The sequence below is a fragment of the Tiliqua scincoides genome, chromosome 2 (assembly GCF_035046505.1).
Source record: "Tiliqua scincoides isolate rTilSci1 chromosome 2, rTilSci1.hap2, whole genome shotgun sequence".
In the NCBI taxonomy this organism is placed as follows: Eukaryota; Metazoa; Chordata; class Lepidosauria; order Squamata; family Scincidae; genus Tiliqua; species Tiliqua scincoides.
This window is the reverse complement of record NC_089822.1, coordinates 57,684,489-57,704,311: the sequence shown is the minus strand read 5'-3', so window position 1 is coordinate 57,704,311 and position 19,823 is coordinate 57,684,489. Positions and strand designations below refer to the sequence as shown.

Here is a 19,823-nt window from a genome sequence, read left to right as displayed (position 1 = left end):
GACTGTCATTGCAAGTGATGAGCAGCCACCAGCAGCACCTGGTACTTTTAAGTTGGTGTGGAGATCGGGTAGATGGACAGAATGAGTAAGGAAGGAATGGGGTGGAGCCTATGGCAGGGATGTGGTGAGTCAAGGCTGGGAAGGGGGTGGGATTGGTGGCAGTAGTCCCACCAGTATCCAGAACCCCTTCCTGGCCTCGATCCCTCAACCTGGGCCCATTCGGACTTCTACCAGTGAAATCACTGGCACAAGTCCAAGTAGACCAAGAAGGGCAGAAGACGCTTACCCTGGGGCAAGAGAACAAATGCTCCTTTACCTCAAGGAAGTCTTCACAGCTCAAAATTTCCCCACAGGATACAGCACACACCACACTGGCATGGCTGCATCAGCGTTGGAGGTGCTACTCAGGACTAAGCTACCTGATCAATTGGAATCTTTCGGCAAGACACAGTATATGAAATATTGACTGATTGCTTTGTGTATCCACAGAGGTGATAAATACATTTTATACATGAATAAATAGTAGAGACTTGCGGGCAACGAACTGGCTGGCAGTTGATTTGGCTGGTTCACAAATCAACTGTGAAATTCAGCAACCCATACTTTTGATTTTTTCTCCCTTGTTGCCTCTTGGGATTGCCAGTTCAAATTGTCCATGGCAAACTTAAAGTCTATACATGTTCATATTAGGAATGTGGATAAGCAAATGGGTGGCCTGAATAATCTTGCTTAAGGAGCAAACTAAAAATGATATTAATCAGGTCATTTGCAGTTGCATTTTTTTCTTTCCTTAAATGGAAATAGCAGCATGGGGTGCGAGGTCCCTAACTGATACTATGTGGAGGGAAGGGTAGTTTTTAAACTCTTTATGCCAGTTGCATGATGTTTCTATGCCACTACCCTGATGAAATGTCACCCCTTCTCCTGTGCTTGCTGTTTGGCTTGGTAGGAAAACTGCCGTTGGTACTTATTTCCAGACATGCAAGGGCTAGCAGCATGATTAATGTCATATCTCATGTGGTCTTTAATTGTATGACATTTGGATGTTATAACAACTCAGCATTGTCTCTATGCCCGGGTTGTATATATATCTCTGAAAGACAGTGGGCTAGAGAGTGAGTTATGGAATTTATTCTAAAGACCATATGAAGCTAAGCAGGGTCAGGCCTGGTTAGTACCTGGATGGGAGACCGCCTGGGAATACTGGGTGCTATAGGCTTATACCATAGTCTTTCGAGACTGAAGGTTGCCAACCATAACCATATGTACAAAAGTTTCCTACTGTTTTCTGTGAAAGAGGATAATTTGCACCTTCCCCATTTTGCACAAGTATTCTTTGATCATGGTAGAGAATATAAAAGATCCTGAGTGCCCCGTCCTAGCCAACTTTCCAGCACCCTATATAACCAGAATGCAGAATGAACATTCCCTTACCTTGAGGAGTCCTTGAGGAGTCCTCTGTGACTGCCTCCCCCCCCCCCCACTGTAGGATACAGTGCAGGTAAGACTGCATCAGTGCTGGAAAGTTGGGATTGGGCCCTGATTCTATGAACATTAGAATAGAACACATTAAAGTGTTAGCTTTAATGATGCTGAATCACAGCTAGGACTTGGGTTGAAAGACATCTAGTAGTTCTGAGATTCTTTAAGAAAAAAAAAATCATGTATCTACTTTAAGTAGATATGACTACTGCTTTGCTCAGTCCAACCTGATAAACCTGACAATACCACATTTTATAATACAGATCCAACCTTGTTATTCGTGGATTTTTTATACACAGATTTGACTCAACACGAATGGCCACTGCAAATGAGAAGGAACGTGCTGATCCCTGGAGAAGAGGAAAAAAGCATCCCTTTAAAATCACAGTTTAAAAAAACTGCTTTTCTTACTATTGCAGAGAGATAGTCATGCAAGTAATCATGCCATTTTTCAGCTGAGCCAGGCAAAACCAGGGATTCTAATTGCTGACTGCCTCTCTACAACAGTAAAAAAAAAGCTGTTTTAAACCACAGTTGTAAAGGGATGCACTTTAATTTTTTTAAACTGCTTTTATTTAACATATTTTATGGCAGTGGTTTTCAAATATTTAGCACCAGGACCCACTTTTTAGAATGAGAATCTGTCAGGATCCACCAGAAGTGATATCATGGTCAGAAATGATATCATCATGCAGGAAAATTTTTAACAATCCTAGGCTGCAGTGCCATCCACACTTATCTAGGAGTAAGCTGCATTTATTATCATTGTTAAAAGCATATACAGGTGGAGCCTATTTATCTACATTAGTTCCATTCCGTGACTCGGCACGATTAACAAAAAATGCATTGTGCTAAATTCCATAGAGTTATGCAAATACACTGCAGACTGACACTTCCAGATGGAAGGAAACTAAGGCAGCTGTTATCAATCCCCTCCCTTCTGCTCTGTATTCAGCCCTCCCCGTTGCCAGCTGCCCAGCTTCTTCTTTCACATGGGATGCTGATCTTTTAAGAGTCTAGCCCTATGCATTTCTACTCAGAAGTAAGCCCCATTCCAGTCAATGGGGCTTAGGAAAGTGTGGAGAGGATTGTAGGCTATATATCATGCTTTGCTTGGTGGGAAGGCTTGCTTGTGTCTGTGATAGCCTGCACCATGGGGGGGGTTGCTTGTGATTGCCTGCACCATCTCAAGGGGGGGAATTTGGCAAACACTCCCTGGGTTTTTTAAAAGCAAACCCCTCTGTTGCTACCATACCTGCCCCTGTGTGAGTGAGAGTGAGTGAGAAAGAAAGAGCTCCACCTTGCTCCACGTGTTCTGGCTACAGAGATTTTCGCACCCCCCCCCCTTTCCCTCTTCAGCCTCTTTGCTGGCCAGGGGCTCCAGGAGTGTTCCTTTGCAAGGGGAAACCCTTCCAGGGCTCCAGGGCTATTTCCCTGCCTGGGCGAGGCAGAGCCTTTTTGCAGTGTTTTGGGCTACCTGGAAATGGAGCGAGAGGCCAGTGTAGGGCAAAGGAGGCAAAGGTGTGTGTGACTTTCGGTTCCCCCACCCCATTTGAGTTGAGACAAATCCGCAGATAAAAAATCCGTGGATAAATCGGCTGCACCTGTACATTGAAGCCTGTTTGAAGTACAGATCTGTAACAATTCCCCAAATGCAGTCACACATCACTGCAGCATCAAGTCTAATATATTAAAAATAAAATATTGAAATGAATGGGGACCCACCTGAAAATGGCTTGTGACCCATCTGGTGGGTCAACCGACAGTTTGAGAAACACTGTTTTATGATATCAGCAGGGAGTCCCAGAATCAAATCCCTGCAGATATCAAGGCACAACCTTATTCCATTAGGAGCAGTGAGTCTTCAAATCTATTTTTCCACTGTTTCTTATCCACGGATTTTTTTTTAGCTTATATTCTACGTTTCAGCAAAAAGTTCACAAATAGTTTATACTGCAAAATGAATGGTTCCCAAAAGACTCAAAATCTAAAAAGATGAAGAAACTGTATATAAATCACTCTCTTTTCTTACTTGGATCATTTAATTTGCTGTCTGGAGAATGTAAACATTAAAAAGATAGAGAGGGGATTCCTAGAGAGGCTACACAGAGTTTAGTACAGTCATTTTGTACCAAGAGTTGCTTAGACTCAGGCATGGAAAGGACCTGTATTTTTACTGAGAGTAGCACAAAGTATTTGAAGAACATGGAAGGAAGGGAAAGAAAGGTAGAGCAGAGCTAAGATTTGAAACTCAGTCAGTGAGTGCTGTGGGCACATAGTTTGATCAGGGCATGATTACTCTGAAGAAAGCCCCCCCAGAGTCCAATGGGGCTTATTCCTAGGGAGATATTGACAATAAAATGGGAAAGGAGAAAGGGGTGGGAAGAGAAAGAAAAGGTTCAAGTCAAGTCCCTGCAGTCTATTAGCTGGATATAGAGAACATTTTGAGAAAGCCCCATAGAATCTAATAACTCATATTCAGAACACTGAATATGTGTTTCATATTTAGCAAGAAGCTGGATACAGTGAGAGGGGAGGAGGAGAGAAAAACAACCCCACCCCAGCCTACTACTTTGATCCAGGACATGTTTACTCTGAATAGATTGAAACAGACAGTAAAGAAAGGCTGGAGAGGCACAGAGAAAGGGGAAGAGGGGAATGCAATCAGACAGAGACAACAATAAGGAAAAAACAGAAAAGAATGAGAGAGATGTATATAAAATGAAGCAAAAACCTGGAGAAAGGGAGGAAAAACAAAGGAAAAAGCAAGAGACAGATTGAAGAGATTGAAAATTGAGAACAAAACAACATAGAGGGGGTGTTCCGCAGATCCCACATCACTGTTTCAGTTAACTGTGGATCAGGCCCATGGGGCCCCGAGTGTGCCCCCTCCAGAGGTGAGGGGAGCTCACCAGAACTGTCATCTTTAATGCCTTAGAAAGCATTAAAAATGTCACTTTTAGTTTTCACAAAAAACCAGAAGCCACGTTTTTTATATAATAGCCCAATCCTGAGCTGCTCGCAGCGCCCAGTCTTGGCGGCTCCATGGAGGGCTCCCGCCGGATCCTGCGCCTCCCGTGCTATGACAGGAGGCTCCTCGGGAGAAGGGGAATTTTGTCCCCTTCCCCGAGTAAGGGAAGCAGCCCTGCAATGGGGCTACTCACTTTAGTGCGACCAATAGGTCGGTGCTAAAGTAAAGGCGCTCGTGTAGGGTGAGCAGCCTTGCACGAGCGCCTTGGATCCTGCGGAGCTCAGCTCCATGGATCCACCTCTTTCCCTCTCCCCACCTCCCCCACGCCCCTGGCCACGCCTCCCCCCTCCCTGGAACGTCTCCCCCACGCCCCCAGCCACGCCCCTGCCTCCCACTCCGCAGCCCAGCGGTTTGGGAGACCACGGAGCTTCGGAACCCAGGTGACCGCCGCACGCTGGCCCATTGCTGGCTGGTACTGGGCTAGCTCTGGCGGGAGCCCAGCGGTGAGCCCCGCAAACGTGCCTTATGGCACTTTTGCAACTGTGGCCCGCAGTGCGAAGCCGTGCCACAGACCTCAGGATTGGGCTCTCAATGACTAAGCCCTATAGTCATTCTGAGAGGCTGTGGGTGGATGAACATAAGAACAGCCCCACTGGATCAGGTCATAGGCCCATCTAGTCCAGGTTTTCAAAGAATTCTAAAAGGTTCGGTAGGCAAGACTTACCCTTACAGAAGCCATGCTGATTCTCCCTCAGCAAGGCTTGTTCATCTATGTGTTTTGAGATTCTATCTTTGATGAGGCGTTCCACCATCTTACCTGCTATAGATGTTAGGCTGACCAGCCTGTAGTTTCCAGGGTCCCCTCTTTCCATTTTTAAAAATTGCACGGCCTCTGTGGGCTCAGAAAACCCTCTAAAGGTGTGGGGGTAGGAGTCCTCTGTATCTGCAGATTCATGTATTGGTGGTGGTGGGGGTTCCAGAACTAAACCCCTGCAGATACAGGGGTACCCTTGTATGTAGAGGTAGGGCACACAGCTTTGTCCTATATGTCCAATTAATAAAATCAAATCATCCATTTTAGTGATTTTTTTGCAGGCCCTTTGTAATATAACTCTGAATATAACTATTGTAAGAAAGAAAGCTTATAACAATAAACTGAAAAAAAATGTTTTGCTTTTTCAATGAAAATAATATTGCCAAGTGGTAATAAAGACAGCAGTAGTATATCAACAACAACCATAAATCTTCATTAACATTAAAGCAATGTAGAATTATACCAGAGATTTTAGAAACTGTTACCTCCTCCACATATAACATCACAATCCTCCCAGCTTGAGTGTGTCCACATAAAAAGTGGTTCAGACACTTTTGAACTCTGATTCTCAGGCACAGGGTCCAAGGGAATAGTGTATTCGTAGTGTAGTCCATAACTCTGATCTTGAAAAAGAAGTACCTGCAATATATTCAAAAAATTAAAGATTGGGTAGCTAAATATCACAAAGAAAAAGTGGATATATGGGGGTGAGGTTACCTCTGTGACAAAGCACACACATATTGCAAAGTTCCAAGGTTCCGTCAACAGCACTGCAGTTTAAAAGATCTCTGGTAGCAGAAGTAGGAGTGTGTCATCCTGAGATCTTGGAAAGCCATTGCGCAGTGAACGGCACTAGGTCAAATAGTGCTATGGTCTGATTCAGGATAAGGAAGCTTCAAGTGCTCATATGAGCAAAGGGAAGAAATGGCTTGCACTGTTCACTTTTTGACTGAAGGCAGAGAGTTGCTCATCCATAAAAGATCAGAGAGACAGTACCACAGGACATTACTACAAGTCTGCACTTGGGATACTAAAAATTTAAGGGCCAAATCCTATCCAATTTTCCAGCACTGGTGCAGCTGTGCTAACAAGGCATGTGCTGCATCCTGCAGTAGGGGAACTGTCACGGAGGCCTCCTCCAGGTAAGGGAGCATTTGTTCCCTTTCCTCGAGGCTGCATTGCAGCTCCACCGGCACTGGAAAGTTGGATAGGATTGGGCCCTAATTTTGCCTGCAGAGACAACTGTACTTGTCAAGCTGGCCACAGGCAGGGGGCTGAGAGTCAATAGCAACACCAAAGGGCTGCTTCATGCACAGTGGTCATGCTCCAAATTCCCCTTCAAATTAATTTTCCAACAGAAAAACATGATCACCATGTTACAGAGGCTACCAAACTAATTTCCAGTGCACACTAGTGTACTCAAGGAAAAGAAATTTATTGCATTATTCAAAGCTTTGACAAGCCCCAAATACCTGCTAATAAGGGAAGCAGCCCACTGTGTCTCTGTAGGTTTCAGAGCTTTATCTATGCCTTCTTTAAGGTATCTTTGGGGGCAGGTATTTCTGTCCAGTCTTTTCATCAATTGCAATTGAAGTTGTCTCTTTACATCATTTGATGAAGAGAGACAGGCTTGCCTTCTTCTAATCTCTTGCTTACAGTTCAATTCTATAAGGTATTTACACTGCTGGAATTAGCATTCCAGCAGTGTAAGACCCTTTACAGCTGTCGCAAATCATCACACACCAGTCTTCATGGCCTGGACTCTTATCATAAGTAGCAAGTGGCTGGGTGCGCATGCCAGTGGGCTGTCTATATCCCCCAGTGCCAGTAAGTCAGCATGGGAGGGGGATGAGGAACTGGGCAGAGACTGGGGTGAGAGAAGGGCAGATTAAGTCCGGGAAGGGAACAATATTGGCAGCAGCTGCACCACCAGTATATATAGATATAGCTGGCATGGGTCTTAGACCCATTCAGACAGCAAGGGCTTAGCTCCAGGCAAAAGAACAAATGTTTCCTTGCCTGAAGGAGACCTTTGGCACCTGAAACTCCACCATGAGACACAGCCAGGGAGCTATATAGGATTAGGTTGCCCATGTCCACTAGCTTACAGGCACTAGCTTAGATGGCTTTAAAAGAGAAGTAGACAAATTCATGGAAGATTAGCTGATCAGTGACTGCTAGTCATGTTGTCATTGTACTACCCCTAAGTTCAGGAGTTGAACTGAATTTAACTCATACCAATTGCTGAACAGCAGCAGTGGAAGAGGTATATTATTCATAAATTGTGTCCTGTTTGTGGGCTTCCCAGTGCATCTGCCTGACCAATGTGAAAAAACAGGATGCTTGATTAGATGGAATTTTGGTCTGATCTAGCAAGGTATGCAAGGTATCAATCAGAAAGTATGCACAGAATAATCATGCAGGCACATGTGGTCAAGTCCTCTCCAGTAACACTTTTACAAACAAATTGTTTGGGGGGGGGGTAAAGGGTTGAAGTGTCTCTCTTATTTTAAATTCAGAAATCAGAATTTATCAGAATTATCAGAATTTTGAGATGGAGGGCTGAATATTATTCCACATAAACAGTTAGTTTAAAAAGTGAAATGTCAAATAATATTTCTCTAAAATAAATGTGTTCATCATTAGAATGTGGGGGGTGGGTGGGAATGGAGAGAATGATTTATACAAACTCACCACTCACTGTGAAAAACAAAAGTGACCACCCTAGAGCAGTCTAGTAGAATTTTATTAAAAAGAAGAATGTGTGTGTGTCCGTTACACAGAGCATATACATGTCAGGAGAGCTTTAGTCATAGGGATGCTATCTGCAATAGTCATTATAAGACTGCAGTAATATATCAAAGTATATTGTGGTTACTTTTTGTCCAAGTACTTAAAACATCCAGTAAGTCTATATTTTTAGAAATACATTTTTAGAAATAAATTTGAATCATCAAGAAATTTTGCTTCATGACTACAGACATTTGCTATACTGCCATCAAAACTGTGGTCAGCATTGCGTGTTTTAAGGAAATGAGCTTTCTGAAGGTTAGTAACACCACTTTAACCAAACCTCATTTTTTATTTTTTCAACTCTGTTTCACTCTTCATCCTTTGCCAAGGCAGTTGCACATGCAAATCTCTAACGGTTTATTATTGTGTTGGGGTTCCCATTTACTCAAAAGGTGGAGTTTATTTGCATGGATTGGCTTCCTCCAGTGAAATGAAGGAGCAAATTATTTCTGGCAGAAGAGTTTTGTGGGAAGCTGTTCTGTGTGCACGCTACAGCAATCGCAAATGGATAGCAGCTAACAAAGGTTGCTTCATTTAGATCTATCACTACTAGTTTTTCTTCAGGATATTGGTCAGGTTATTTAGCAATCTCCAACCTCTCTGACTTACTATAGATTTTTTTCCCCCCAGAGATACCTGTATTTAAGATATCACCCATTTGAAGAAATTATGGCATATCTGATTGCAAACAAATATTTGTCTATATATAATATATAAGTACCAACTTAAATTTATTAAGCTTTATAGTGTAAAATAGTTTTAAATGATTATTCAATACTACCATACCAACAAATGTAAAGGTGATGTGGTGGGACCTTTGGCAGAGATTTTCTCCCACAGACCTCTCCTAACATAATGGACAGTGGTACCAGCAATGTTGAATGTTCCAGAATGTTCTATCTTCCAGTCACTATTAATAGATTGTTTGCTGGCATCTCGAAGAGCTGCAGATATATTGGGAAACAGTATAGAAGAAATTGTTCATTTTTACAATTTTCCTGTTGTCCTATTAAAGTAATTCTTTTTCATGTTGGTGGAGCCACAGGATTGATGTTACAAAGCTATTTATGTACTATTCATAAGCATAGTAAACAAATGTCAGCAAGAAAATATTCTGCCTATTTGCCTGTGGGGATGGATGACAAAAGCCATATGTTTGATGATTTTCTGAATTCTTTCAGAGGGTGTTTATTAGTCCATAATGATGCAATTTCCATGATGCAGTGGTACAATGGAGGTTGTTGTTGTTGTTCAGTCGTTAAGTCGTGTCCGACTCTTTGTGACCCCATGGACCACAGGCCAGGCCACCCTGACTTCCACTAACTTCCGGTGTGCCCAAAACAATGCAGGTGTTAGTCCATAATGATACAGTATAGCTTGTACAAGACGTACCTCATGGATGTATTGTTCATTTTACATACGATCATTTTTTGTAAAATTCTAACAGGATCTAAGAAAAAACAAGTGAATCTAATGAAGTACTTCTAAAAATCTGCCAAAACTTTCTGTGGTAATACAGCCTGGACATCCTCTTGGACCCAAATCTATTGCTAGAATTACTAGAACTCTAAGCTACTACAAGATGTGGCTGGCGTAATAAAGATTCAAAGTCTTGAGCCAAGCAACTGACCGGCTAGTTCCAAACAATACTTAAAATAGGCTTCCCACCCCATCCACCATCCCTTCTTAGTCCTCATAAACTACTCGGCTTTGCCAGGTCACAAAGTTTCAGTGACAGCAGGAGCCACAACTGACAGAACTCTAGTTATATGCAACTTTTTAAGGCTCAACAGCCCTCTCAGGCTTTCAATACCCAGAATTATTATTCTCTCCAGCTCACAGTCCCAACCACTTTTGTTGCCTGTTACATCTTTTTGGGCTCATTTCTCTGCCCTTTCTTAAACTTCTTTTCCTCCAGCCTCCTCCACTCTATCGATTCTTCCACTAACTTCATGCTTCTTTGTCCATGACTGTCCTTTCCCTCTCCTCAGTCACCTCATCTCCAAGCTTCTTCAGCTTTTCCATCCTGTGGGATCTTAATTCTACCCCACGGCTGCCCCTGGGATCTGCATGCAGTATGAAATCCAGTATGAATCCCAAACTGACAACTATTCTACCCTTCACAGAACCTGGACCACACATATTCTAGCTGCATTTCTTGAGAGGTTGGAATACAACAGAACATTCTATTCCAATACAGCAAGCATTAGAAAGTTGTCCTCACAACAACCTTGTGAGGTACATTAAGGCTGAGAGTTAGTGACTGGCCCAACATCATCTAGGAAGCTTTGTGGCTGAGTAGGGATTTGTACCTGAATCGTTCATGTCTAGGTCCAACACAAGAACCACTACATCATCCTAACTCTCACTAGTTTAGATTAGATATAATCTATTAGATATAGATCATACAAATTAATAACCCATCAACTGTTATCCATTTTAGCTGAATGGAAATTCTTATGCTGAGAAGAGCACCTGATTGTGGGAACAAGCAAACAAGAAATAATCATCATAGGACTGGGGGCCGTCATGCCCAATTTATTAGATTTCCAGAAGCATCTGTCAGATTGCTTTTTTGGAAACAAAATGGTACTCTGCTGGAACTGAGGGCCTAATTCTATGCAACTTTCCATCACTGATGCAGCTGTGCCAATGGCATCCTGTGGTGGTGGTGGGGGCCATGGAGGCCTCCTCAAGTTAATCTAGAGCCCCTTCCCTTCGGGGCTGCATTGGCGCTAGAATGTTGCACAGGACTGGGCCCTCGGTCAGATGCACCAGGGAAGTACTAAGAACAGGGCACTCCGTATTTTGTCCCATGGGCCGGATCTGGTGCACGGTTGAAACTGTCCCGAGTGAGTGGAACGCTCCATTTCACCAGGGAGTCTCCTTACTGTACCGCTGATCTCCCCTAAACTGTGTACCAGCCAACCACTTCTAGGGTCAGTCTCCTGGATGCAAAGCCTGCTGGGATTTCTGGGCAGAAGAGGCTGGCCCACATGCAGATTGGGGGACATCAGAGGCGTGGTAAGGAGGCTTCCCAGAGGAACCAAGTGTTACGTTCATGCTGGGAAAGCCTTTTTCAGGAAGTAGTGGTCTCCAGTTTGGAGATTGCTGATTTAGAACATAAGAACTGAAAAGAAAAACCCTGTTGACCATTTTCAAGTCATTTATGTGGAAAAGACTTTGCCAACTGTGACCCCGTGAACATGGCCTGTTCTCCATGATCTTTGTTCTAAGAGTAGTACATCTAGACATCCAATCATCAACCTAGACACATAACTAGCAGCACAATCCTATGCATGTCTCCTCCAAAGTAGTTCCCGTTGCATGCAATGGGGCTTACTTCCAGGAACGTTCTGTACAGGATTGCAGTCACAGTTTTTTAAAAACAAAACAATGAACATGACATACTTGTGGAAAAACTTGTGGAATTTGAATTTTTGCAAAAATTGACCACCCCATCTACTTGCTTCTAAAACTGTGTGATGAGCATACCTGCAGTGAAAATTCATGGCCTACTCTTGCCTCAGTCATGATTTGTGTTACAGTTCTAGGAGTTTTTAACTGTGGCTTTAGCAAATAGGCATTAATTTGATCTTTCCAGCCAGGAATAACTCTTTTTGGCTGACTTTCCCCACCAGGCCTGATCAGTTCCCACAAGCATTTAATGAGGTCAAATTAGATATACTATGAAGAACTGAAGCTACAAGACATTGCCATTAGTGATACAAAAAGTCTTCATTGCACTCCATGCGATATGATTTTTGAATGCCTTGGATCCCTTAATCACATATACAAAGTCAAATAGGCTTGAAAGCATCTTCTGAACAAGACTGCCCTAAACATTCTTTCTCATTGAAATTCCACGCTTGGCATCATTGATGTGAAAGAGCCTCAACTACACAGTCCTTGCCCAAATCTCTTCATAAAGCTGTATGTTAATGTGAGTCATTCCTGGCAATCAACTCCTCTCCTATCCATATTTGTACTGTTTTGTTATGTTTCTATGGGAAACAATGGCAACAGCACCATCAACTGGCAGCAGTACAACAACACTATCCAACAATCACGCATGCTATTAAGGCCCAGTGCAAGGAATGCAAGTAGCGCACAATGCTCTCTAATAGTCTTGCAGTGTTCCATAATGGTATAGTTCAAAGAGCGCTTTTCCCCCATTATAATACCTCAACATTTAAAAGTATTCTATGTAAACTCTTGAATAAAAATGGATAGTCCTCCACCTCTCTGTCCTCAGTCCTCTGTGAGAACTTTTGCTAGAGTACAGAGGAAACAGCAGCATGCTTGCCTAAAAGTCATTGTATTCTGCACCATGTTCAGGTTCTGAAGAATTGTCTAGCAGCACTTTAGCAATCAAGTCAATGATTTCAGGATCCTAATCATCAATGAAGGCGCATAGTTTGCACATGAGGCACTATTTTAACCCTTGCTACAATTGTAACTTGCACAACCATAAGCTTCAGATCCTGCAGTAGTGGGTTGTGAACTTGACTCATAATGGAAGATGTGGTTCCTTCAACAACAGACATCATACTCCTGGTAACACACGGACCCTAATCATAGTCTTATCTGTGTTCAGTTTCACTTTGTGCCTATTCAGTCTACTGCTTTTGAAAATGAGGATAACAAAAACTGGGGTTATGGCATATATTTATTTTATTTATTTATTCTAAAAGATTTATACTCCATTTTTCTTTCCCAATTGAAAGTCCAAGGTGGGTTACACTGGTTAAAACACAACAGAGACAAAGCACAACAACCACAACCTAGCAACCAAAATAAACAACAATGGTTAAGCAGCTGGACACAGCTAAGTAAAACTGAGCATTTTAAATTAAAAGCAGAGATTTACAGACCAATTATACAGAGGGCTTATAATGACAGATCTCACGATCCATCAGCTTAAGTCGTGGAACGTGTAAAATTTGTTCTGTAGACCACAGCTGCCAGGGCAAATGGCCAGAGGCCATATGTGGATGACAACAACCTACTGAACCTTCTCTGTCCCACGCTGCCATCGGTAGTGGAACGGGATGGAATGGGGAGGTTCATGAATGATTCAAGATGGGGAGTGAGGCAAGCTGGAGTCAGTTTGTAGGTGGGAGGAGGACGATCTTGGAGGCAGCGGGCACACCAACATTCTATCCCCCTTTTCCTGGCTCAAGATGCTGACTCTCCTTGGATTTATGCCTAGGCTGAGGAGACCCATTGGAGACCAGGCGATTTATAGGGAGGCAAGTTAAAAAGATTTTTATTTACATCTCCTGTGTCATCTGGTCACAGCTGACACCAGAGCATGCACTGCATGCCCTGTAATACTATGAGTTGGTGGGGGATAGAACTGGGCCAATAGACAACTAAAAACTTGTTGAAAAAGATAATTATCCAAAATCCAGCAGAACATCAACACAGAGGCAACAGAACTGAGATCGTATGGAAAAGCGTTCATGGCTTGTAACCTGTGACAGATTTTTCCTCAGAAATTTTTCCAATCCCCTTTTAAAAGCATCCAGGCCAGATGCCATCACCACATCCTGTGGCAAGGAGTTTTACAGACTAATTCTACGCTGGGTAAAGAAATATTTTCTTTTATCTAATTCTCCCAACACTCTATTTTAGTAGATATTCCCTGATTCTGGTATTGTGTGAGAGGAAAAAGAACATCCCTCTCTCCACTCCATTCATCCCCTGCATAATTTTATTATGTTTTTGTCAATCATGTTCCCACTCAGGCACTTCTTTTCTAGACTGAAGAGCTCCAAACTCTGTAACCTTTCCTCATAAGGGAGGTGCCCCAGCCCAGTAATCATTTTGGTCACTCTCTTTTGCACCCTTTCCATTTCCTTTGTATCTTTTTCAGATGTGGCAACCATAAAGAATGATGGGAGCGACCAAAGGAACCATATCTGATTTAATGAGCCATTCGTAGTTTCACTGTAATGCCCGTGTGTACTTAGACATGCATGGCTTAATCTTTGAGACAAGAATATGCTACTGGCAGGATCAACCAGGTAGTTGTGCTGTTGCTGCTACTGCCGGCCGCTCACACGGGCGCGGCACGGGGTGGGCAGGGGGGTACGGAGGCACACGCTGGCCACCAGGCCCCCGCCCACAGTGGCATCCGGCCCCAGCCCCCGGTGAGGGGGGAAGGTGGGCCACAGCACGGCAGTGAGGGAGGAGGAGACTGAGGGTGCCCGCCCTCAGCAGCACGCTCGGAGGCCGGAGAAGCGGGCGTTCGGGAGCCAGCCAGGCGGGATGGTGGTGAGCAGGGGTGGTGGAGAGGCCTCCCCTCTTCCCTGCATCGGCCGTTCTCTGAGCCTGTCCCTCCTATAGAGTTCTTAGCCTGGAATTGAGGTATCCCACTGATTCTCCGCATTCTACCAGGTTTCCGTTATGTCCACTAGATCAATGTTTTCCCTAGCCACCAAATATTCCAGTTCTCCCTTCTTTGCTCAGAGATTTCAGGCATTTGCATAAAAGCATCTGTATATGAAGTCCCCTGAGATGGGCTTTTTAAAAAATTTGCTACTTTATCCCTGCAGCTTCTCATTCTGCTGGACCAGCTATCACATCCCATCATGCTTCCAATTCCTACTCTGTCACTACCTTGTTGTTCTCTAACCTCCCCATCCTCATTCCATAGGGATGAGGAGTCACAAATCGGACGCCCCTTGGCACCTGGACTTTCACCCAGGGGTCAGTTTAAAAGCTGCTCTGCCACCTGTTTATTGTTACAACCTGGCAGCTGCATTATGTTCCAAAATAAGTTTCTGAACAAACTTCAAAGGAAGCCTCATACAGAGGGCTTTATAGAAATTCAACCTAAAAGTTACCAATACATAGGCAACCATCACCATGTCAGACAAAAGCATATGTAGGCATAGCTGGCTCACCTGACCATAGTTACCACCCACCCATCCAAAAGCAGAGCTGTTTATAAAAGTACCCCCAAGCTGTGGACCTGTTACTTCAAGAGGAATGCAGTCCCATCTCAAATAGGCTGACACTCCATAACCAGGTCAGCAAGTTTCCTGACTAAAAACACCTTTGCCTTGTCCAATTTCAGCTTATTAGTCATCATCATGTCCACCTCCACCCCCCAAATGATGATTCAGAAGTTCTACAATTTCCCCTGTTAATGATGGAGAGGATAAGTAGAACTGAGTAGCATCTGCATACTCACTCCACTGCATAGTCCCAGTTAACACAGAGAACCATTTTACCACACTTCACCTGATGACTGAGAGCCCAATCCTATGCATGTCTACTTGGAAGTAAGTCCCATTGTAGTCAATGGGGGCTTACTCCCAGTAAAGTGTGGATAGGATTGGGATGTTAAGTGTTTCCTTCTCTTCAACCAAGAGTGAACTTGACTTAGGGAAGTGTTGTTGTCTATATTGGTTCATCAACTGGGAAGCAATCCAAGCAATTACAGAAGAGGCCTTAGATGCTTTTGCCATTTGGTAGTCTACTACTGAAGTGGCACCAGGTCAGAAGGATACAAGTAATTTTATTTACAAGTTGCTTATTAGACAAAATCAAACTGAGCCACCCTCCACCACATACATGGGAAAAGGCGTCCCACTTAACACCGAGAACCGCTTATCTAGATGACACTTCTGCGATGAAATTGGGTGCTCTGGTAATTGGAGGAAAGGCAGGATATAAATATTTTAAATAAATAAATGAAATTGTAGCAGAAGAGAATGATCCGTTCACTGCTAATGGGCAATCTAAGGGAGAAACCCACCTAGGCAACTGCTGTTCTGGAAAAACCAAAACGTGGGATAGCTCTTTACAGTTTCATCTCAAAGAAATCACTGTCTAAAACCAGGGTTGTCAAACATAAGGCCTGCGGGCCAGATGTGGCACTTAGAAGTTCATTATCCAGCCCTTGGGCTCTCTCAGCACCATCATCAGCTCAGCTGCTGAGCTATGCTGCGGTGTCACTGCTAAAAGGGCAGCCCACAGGATAATTGGGCTGTCCCATATCTTGAAAATATGATCAAGATTTGTGTATTTTCTCTTCTGCCATTTGCAGACAACGAGTTCCTAAGTGAGAAAAAAGTGCTAATTTCTGGTCATTACCTGTTTAATGACATCACTTCCTGCTTAAGAATATCACTTCCAGCCCTCAGCAGGCATCATGAATACTATCTGGCCCACTGTACAAAACAAGTTTGACACCCCTGCTGTAAACTAACAAAACTGAAGGGGTAATCAGACACAGATGGGAGAAGACAAAATATTATTGGATGGCACTGCTCGTTAAAGCCATGCATAATGTGTGGCTGGCTTAGAATATTAAAGCTCAGGGAGAATAACTAGAGGAGAGGAGGTCGGTCTGTGGTCGGCAGTCTGCGCAACCAGCGAGCAGCAGAGTTTGATGGCTGCCCAGCAGTAGCCCAGTGCTGGACTACCATTAGTGCTTGCCTGGCAGTAGGGCCCGCAAATGTGGCTTACGGCACCTTCGCAACAGTGCATGCTGGCAGTAAGCTAGTTCCAAATTATCACTCTTCCCCTGTCAGCACATCCTGCACAATGCCATATCTTCCTCTCTCCCTCATAATTCTAAGGGGGTCATCACTCCCCTCCCCATTAGGCATGCTATTACCTGCCAAACATATTCTCACACAGCAAAAACTACACTGACATAAATATATGCAGAGGTGAACTGACAGAGTCCATGTTCATTTTTTTTTTAATTTGCAGAGTTAGGTGATATAGGCAAAAGTTTCTTTTCAGAGAAATGTGTAAAACATCTCACAACCTTCCTGTACCCTCAGGTTTTTAAAATGCATCATGAAACATTCTAAAAATATTCTCTTATTTTTTGGGGGGGAAAAATAACTTGTATGCTGCATCCCCCAGTGCTGTAAAAGGAACGCTTTTAACATGGTTTAACAATGTTCTTTTCTTCTGCTCCAGAAAAATTCTTGGATGTGACCAAGCCCTGCAGGCAGCTTTGAAAATCTCTACTTAAATGGTCTGTGAAAAGTAATCTTATAGCCAACTTTCTTGACTGCTATATTGGGGGCACTATTTCCCAATCCAACCACAGCTGCTCCTTGCACCTGCTAAGCTGGCCTTAACCCCTGAAGTAAACACAATGGGATTTGATTGGATCAAGGCAGGCATTAAAAAAAAAATACAATTCAACTTCAATGTCTAATGTCCCACATGTGGACTTAAAACAAACTTGCATTTATCAATTTAGATCTATGCTCATACAGATTAACTGCACACATACAACACAGGCAAAAAGGCTCCCTTCATACGCATCCACTGACTAGCACACTGCGCAGTGGGCTGGTTCTCCAAAACATCAGGAGTGGCCACTTTCTAGTTGCTTCAGGAGCCCTGTGCTGAGATTTCCATAGCTCTGAGTGGGTGAAGGTGACTTTAAAAAAAATGTATGGAGGGGAGAAAAAGACAGAGTGCTCAAGAGACTGAGTTTCATTTATTTTCGCAGAGGTGGGGGGGGTGGGGAGAAAGTATGTTTCAGGGACTGAGCTTAAGAGGGGAGAGTGTGTGTGTGTTGACTCCCCTGGCCTGGACCTCGATGGACATCTCTGATCCACAGGTTTGCAGCCTTTGTGACTGTAAAGGAATCATTGTCCTGTATTACCTTCCAGTTTCCAGTCTACCACTTTGGCAAAGTCTAGGTTTCTCTAAATATTTCCACAAGGCATATGCAAATATCAATTGAGCATGACATGGCTTAATAGTCCTAATTCTGGATATTTTCCAATATGCATTTCAGTTGCTCTCAGTTGCACCGATAGTGTGCAGACTTAGAATTAAGCTGGAAGCTCATGTTCAGGCCACCAGTTCTTCTCCAAAACTTAATTGATTCTGTGATAGATTATGACAGACAGCAAGCCCCACAGAGACTTCTTTGTTTCCATGTTTTACAAAAACAAAACATATTCACAGTGTTTAGTCATTAAAAATTCCCTATAGCAGGGTTTCTCAAACCTTGAGGGAGCTTTACTCCCTCAGTAAGTTCTTGCGGGGAAACAGCTAGGGCAGGATTGTGCCACTGAGAGGGGGTGCTTGTGACTTACTTTGAATGATGCAGGGCTGCTGGAGGCTGCAGGAGGTGCGGGGAGCCCTGTGCAGCCCTGCGCAGGGCTCCCCGAGGCTTGGAACCTGCAATACAAGCGGGTGCAAAGCACTTCCATTTTCCTGGGCTTCTGTTTGTGCAGGGCTCCTCGCACCTCCTGCAGCCCGGCATCATTCAAAGTAAATCACAAGCACCCCCTGGCCCCCCTCAGCAGCGTGATCCTGGGGATCTCATCACTGCCTCCCTCCCCTTCCCCCACCCCTTAAAGGGACGGGGAAGCGTTACATGAACTGGTGGGTCACGACCCACCAGGTTGAGAACCACTGCCCTATAGATTACACATTGTTTTTTAAATTTTGCACCTTTAGAATGAACCATTATAAAATGCAAGGATCTGCCAAACTTCTTACAGCTCACACTGAATAACTGCTGGTAAATTCTTAAGAACAAAAATACATTTGTATTAAAGTGGTATTAAAATGCTTTTAATTGTTATAATACTAATTTTTAAACAAAAAATAAACATGTTTTGTTTTGAAAATACATTTCCAGTCATTCCTCTTGATAAAATGTTTAAAATTTAGTATGGGATGTCAGACTTTGTGCAATCTGACAGGCTGAAAGCAGGCTCCCTGAATATATCTTGTTTATCACCCTCACAGCCTCTTTGGAAAGAAAAAAAAAACCATATAGTGAAAAGGAAAGTTATGCTTTTAGGACTTCAGAATGAAACTGGAAGCTACAAATTTATGCAGTGTTGAATACTCTCATCTTCAAAAGGATTACATTCCTGCAAGGAGACTTACTACAAGAGAAAAGTTAAAAGTAATCCATGGATTGCTACATATGCACATAAAGATTTTTTTTTTCCTCTGACCCCTCTAACTATTGTTCATTCTGCTGCTTAAACTGAAACCTATATATTTTTAGACTGTAAAATGGTTGTACAGGTGGGGCCTCCGTATCCGCAGATCCTGTATCTGCAGGTCTAGCTCAACACGGGTCCCCCGGAAACTGGAAGTGGCGTTTTTTTTTTGCCTCTACAGGCCATTCTGAAGCCTGCAGAGGCAGCGGACTTCAGAAAGTCCTCCAGAGGAAACTGGAGCAGAACTCTGGTCCCCTTCAGAGGGCAAAAGGGGCTGAAAAATGCAGATGTGCTTATTCACAATTTTTGCTATCTGCCGGTAAGGGGAGTTCTGAGAACAAATCTCCAGCAGATACCAAGGCCCCACCTGTATAGGTATATCCATTTTTATGAATTCTTTATGATTCAGAATAGACTCAGAACAGGAGAACACTATACAAATAGCATGCCACCTGTGTGTCCATTTCAAGTACCTTTGTTTTACCATAGTAGTGCTTGCAGCATGGGTGCTTCTTATTTAATATTCTTGCTGAACTGAAGAACTAAACATGCAGGTAACAAACCTGCATGCTACAGAGAGACTAACAGGAAGCAGGAACTCCTGCTTCAGTTCTTCAGTTCAGGAAGAATGTTGAGCAAGAAGCACTCATGCTGCAAGCGCTACTACAGTAAACCAAAGGTACTCAGAATGGGCACGAGGATCTCCCCTCCTGGATCCTCAGTTAAGTAAAGTGGTGGATACTGCAGATGCAGGGCCCACCAGTATATTATTATCACAAGTTTGAGTTTCACTGGGGAACTATATAACCTATTA

General features: G+C 43.4%; 1 protein-coding gene across 2 annotated transcripts in view; it reads right to left on the bottom strand.

Annotated features, from left to right (window-relative positions):
• The window catches only part of ADAMTS19 (ADAM metallopeptidase with thrombospondin type 1 motif 19), a 166,577-nt gene that overhangs the window by 24,331 nt on the left and 122,423 nt on the right, over positions 1-19,823 (bottom strand). For both annotated transcript variants that reach the window (XM_066615010.1, XM_066615011.1), the window contains exons 17-18: positions 8,847-9,004; positions 5,753-5,906 (exon numbers count right to left, since the gene is read on the bottom strand). In XM_066615010.1, coding sequence (XP_066471107.1) covers positions 5,753-5,906; positions 8,847-9,004 — 312 coding nt within the window. The remainder of the gene's footprint in view (positions 1-5,752; positions 5,907-8,846; positions 9,005-19,823) is intronic.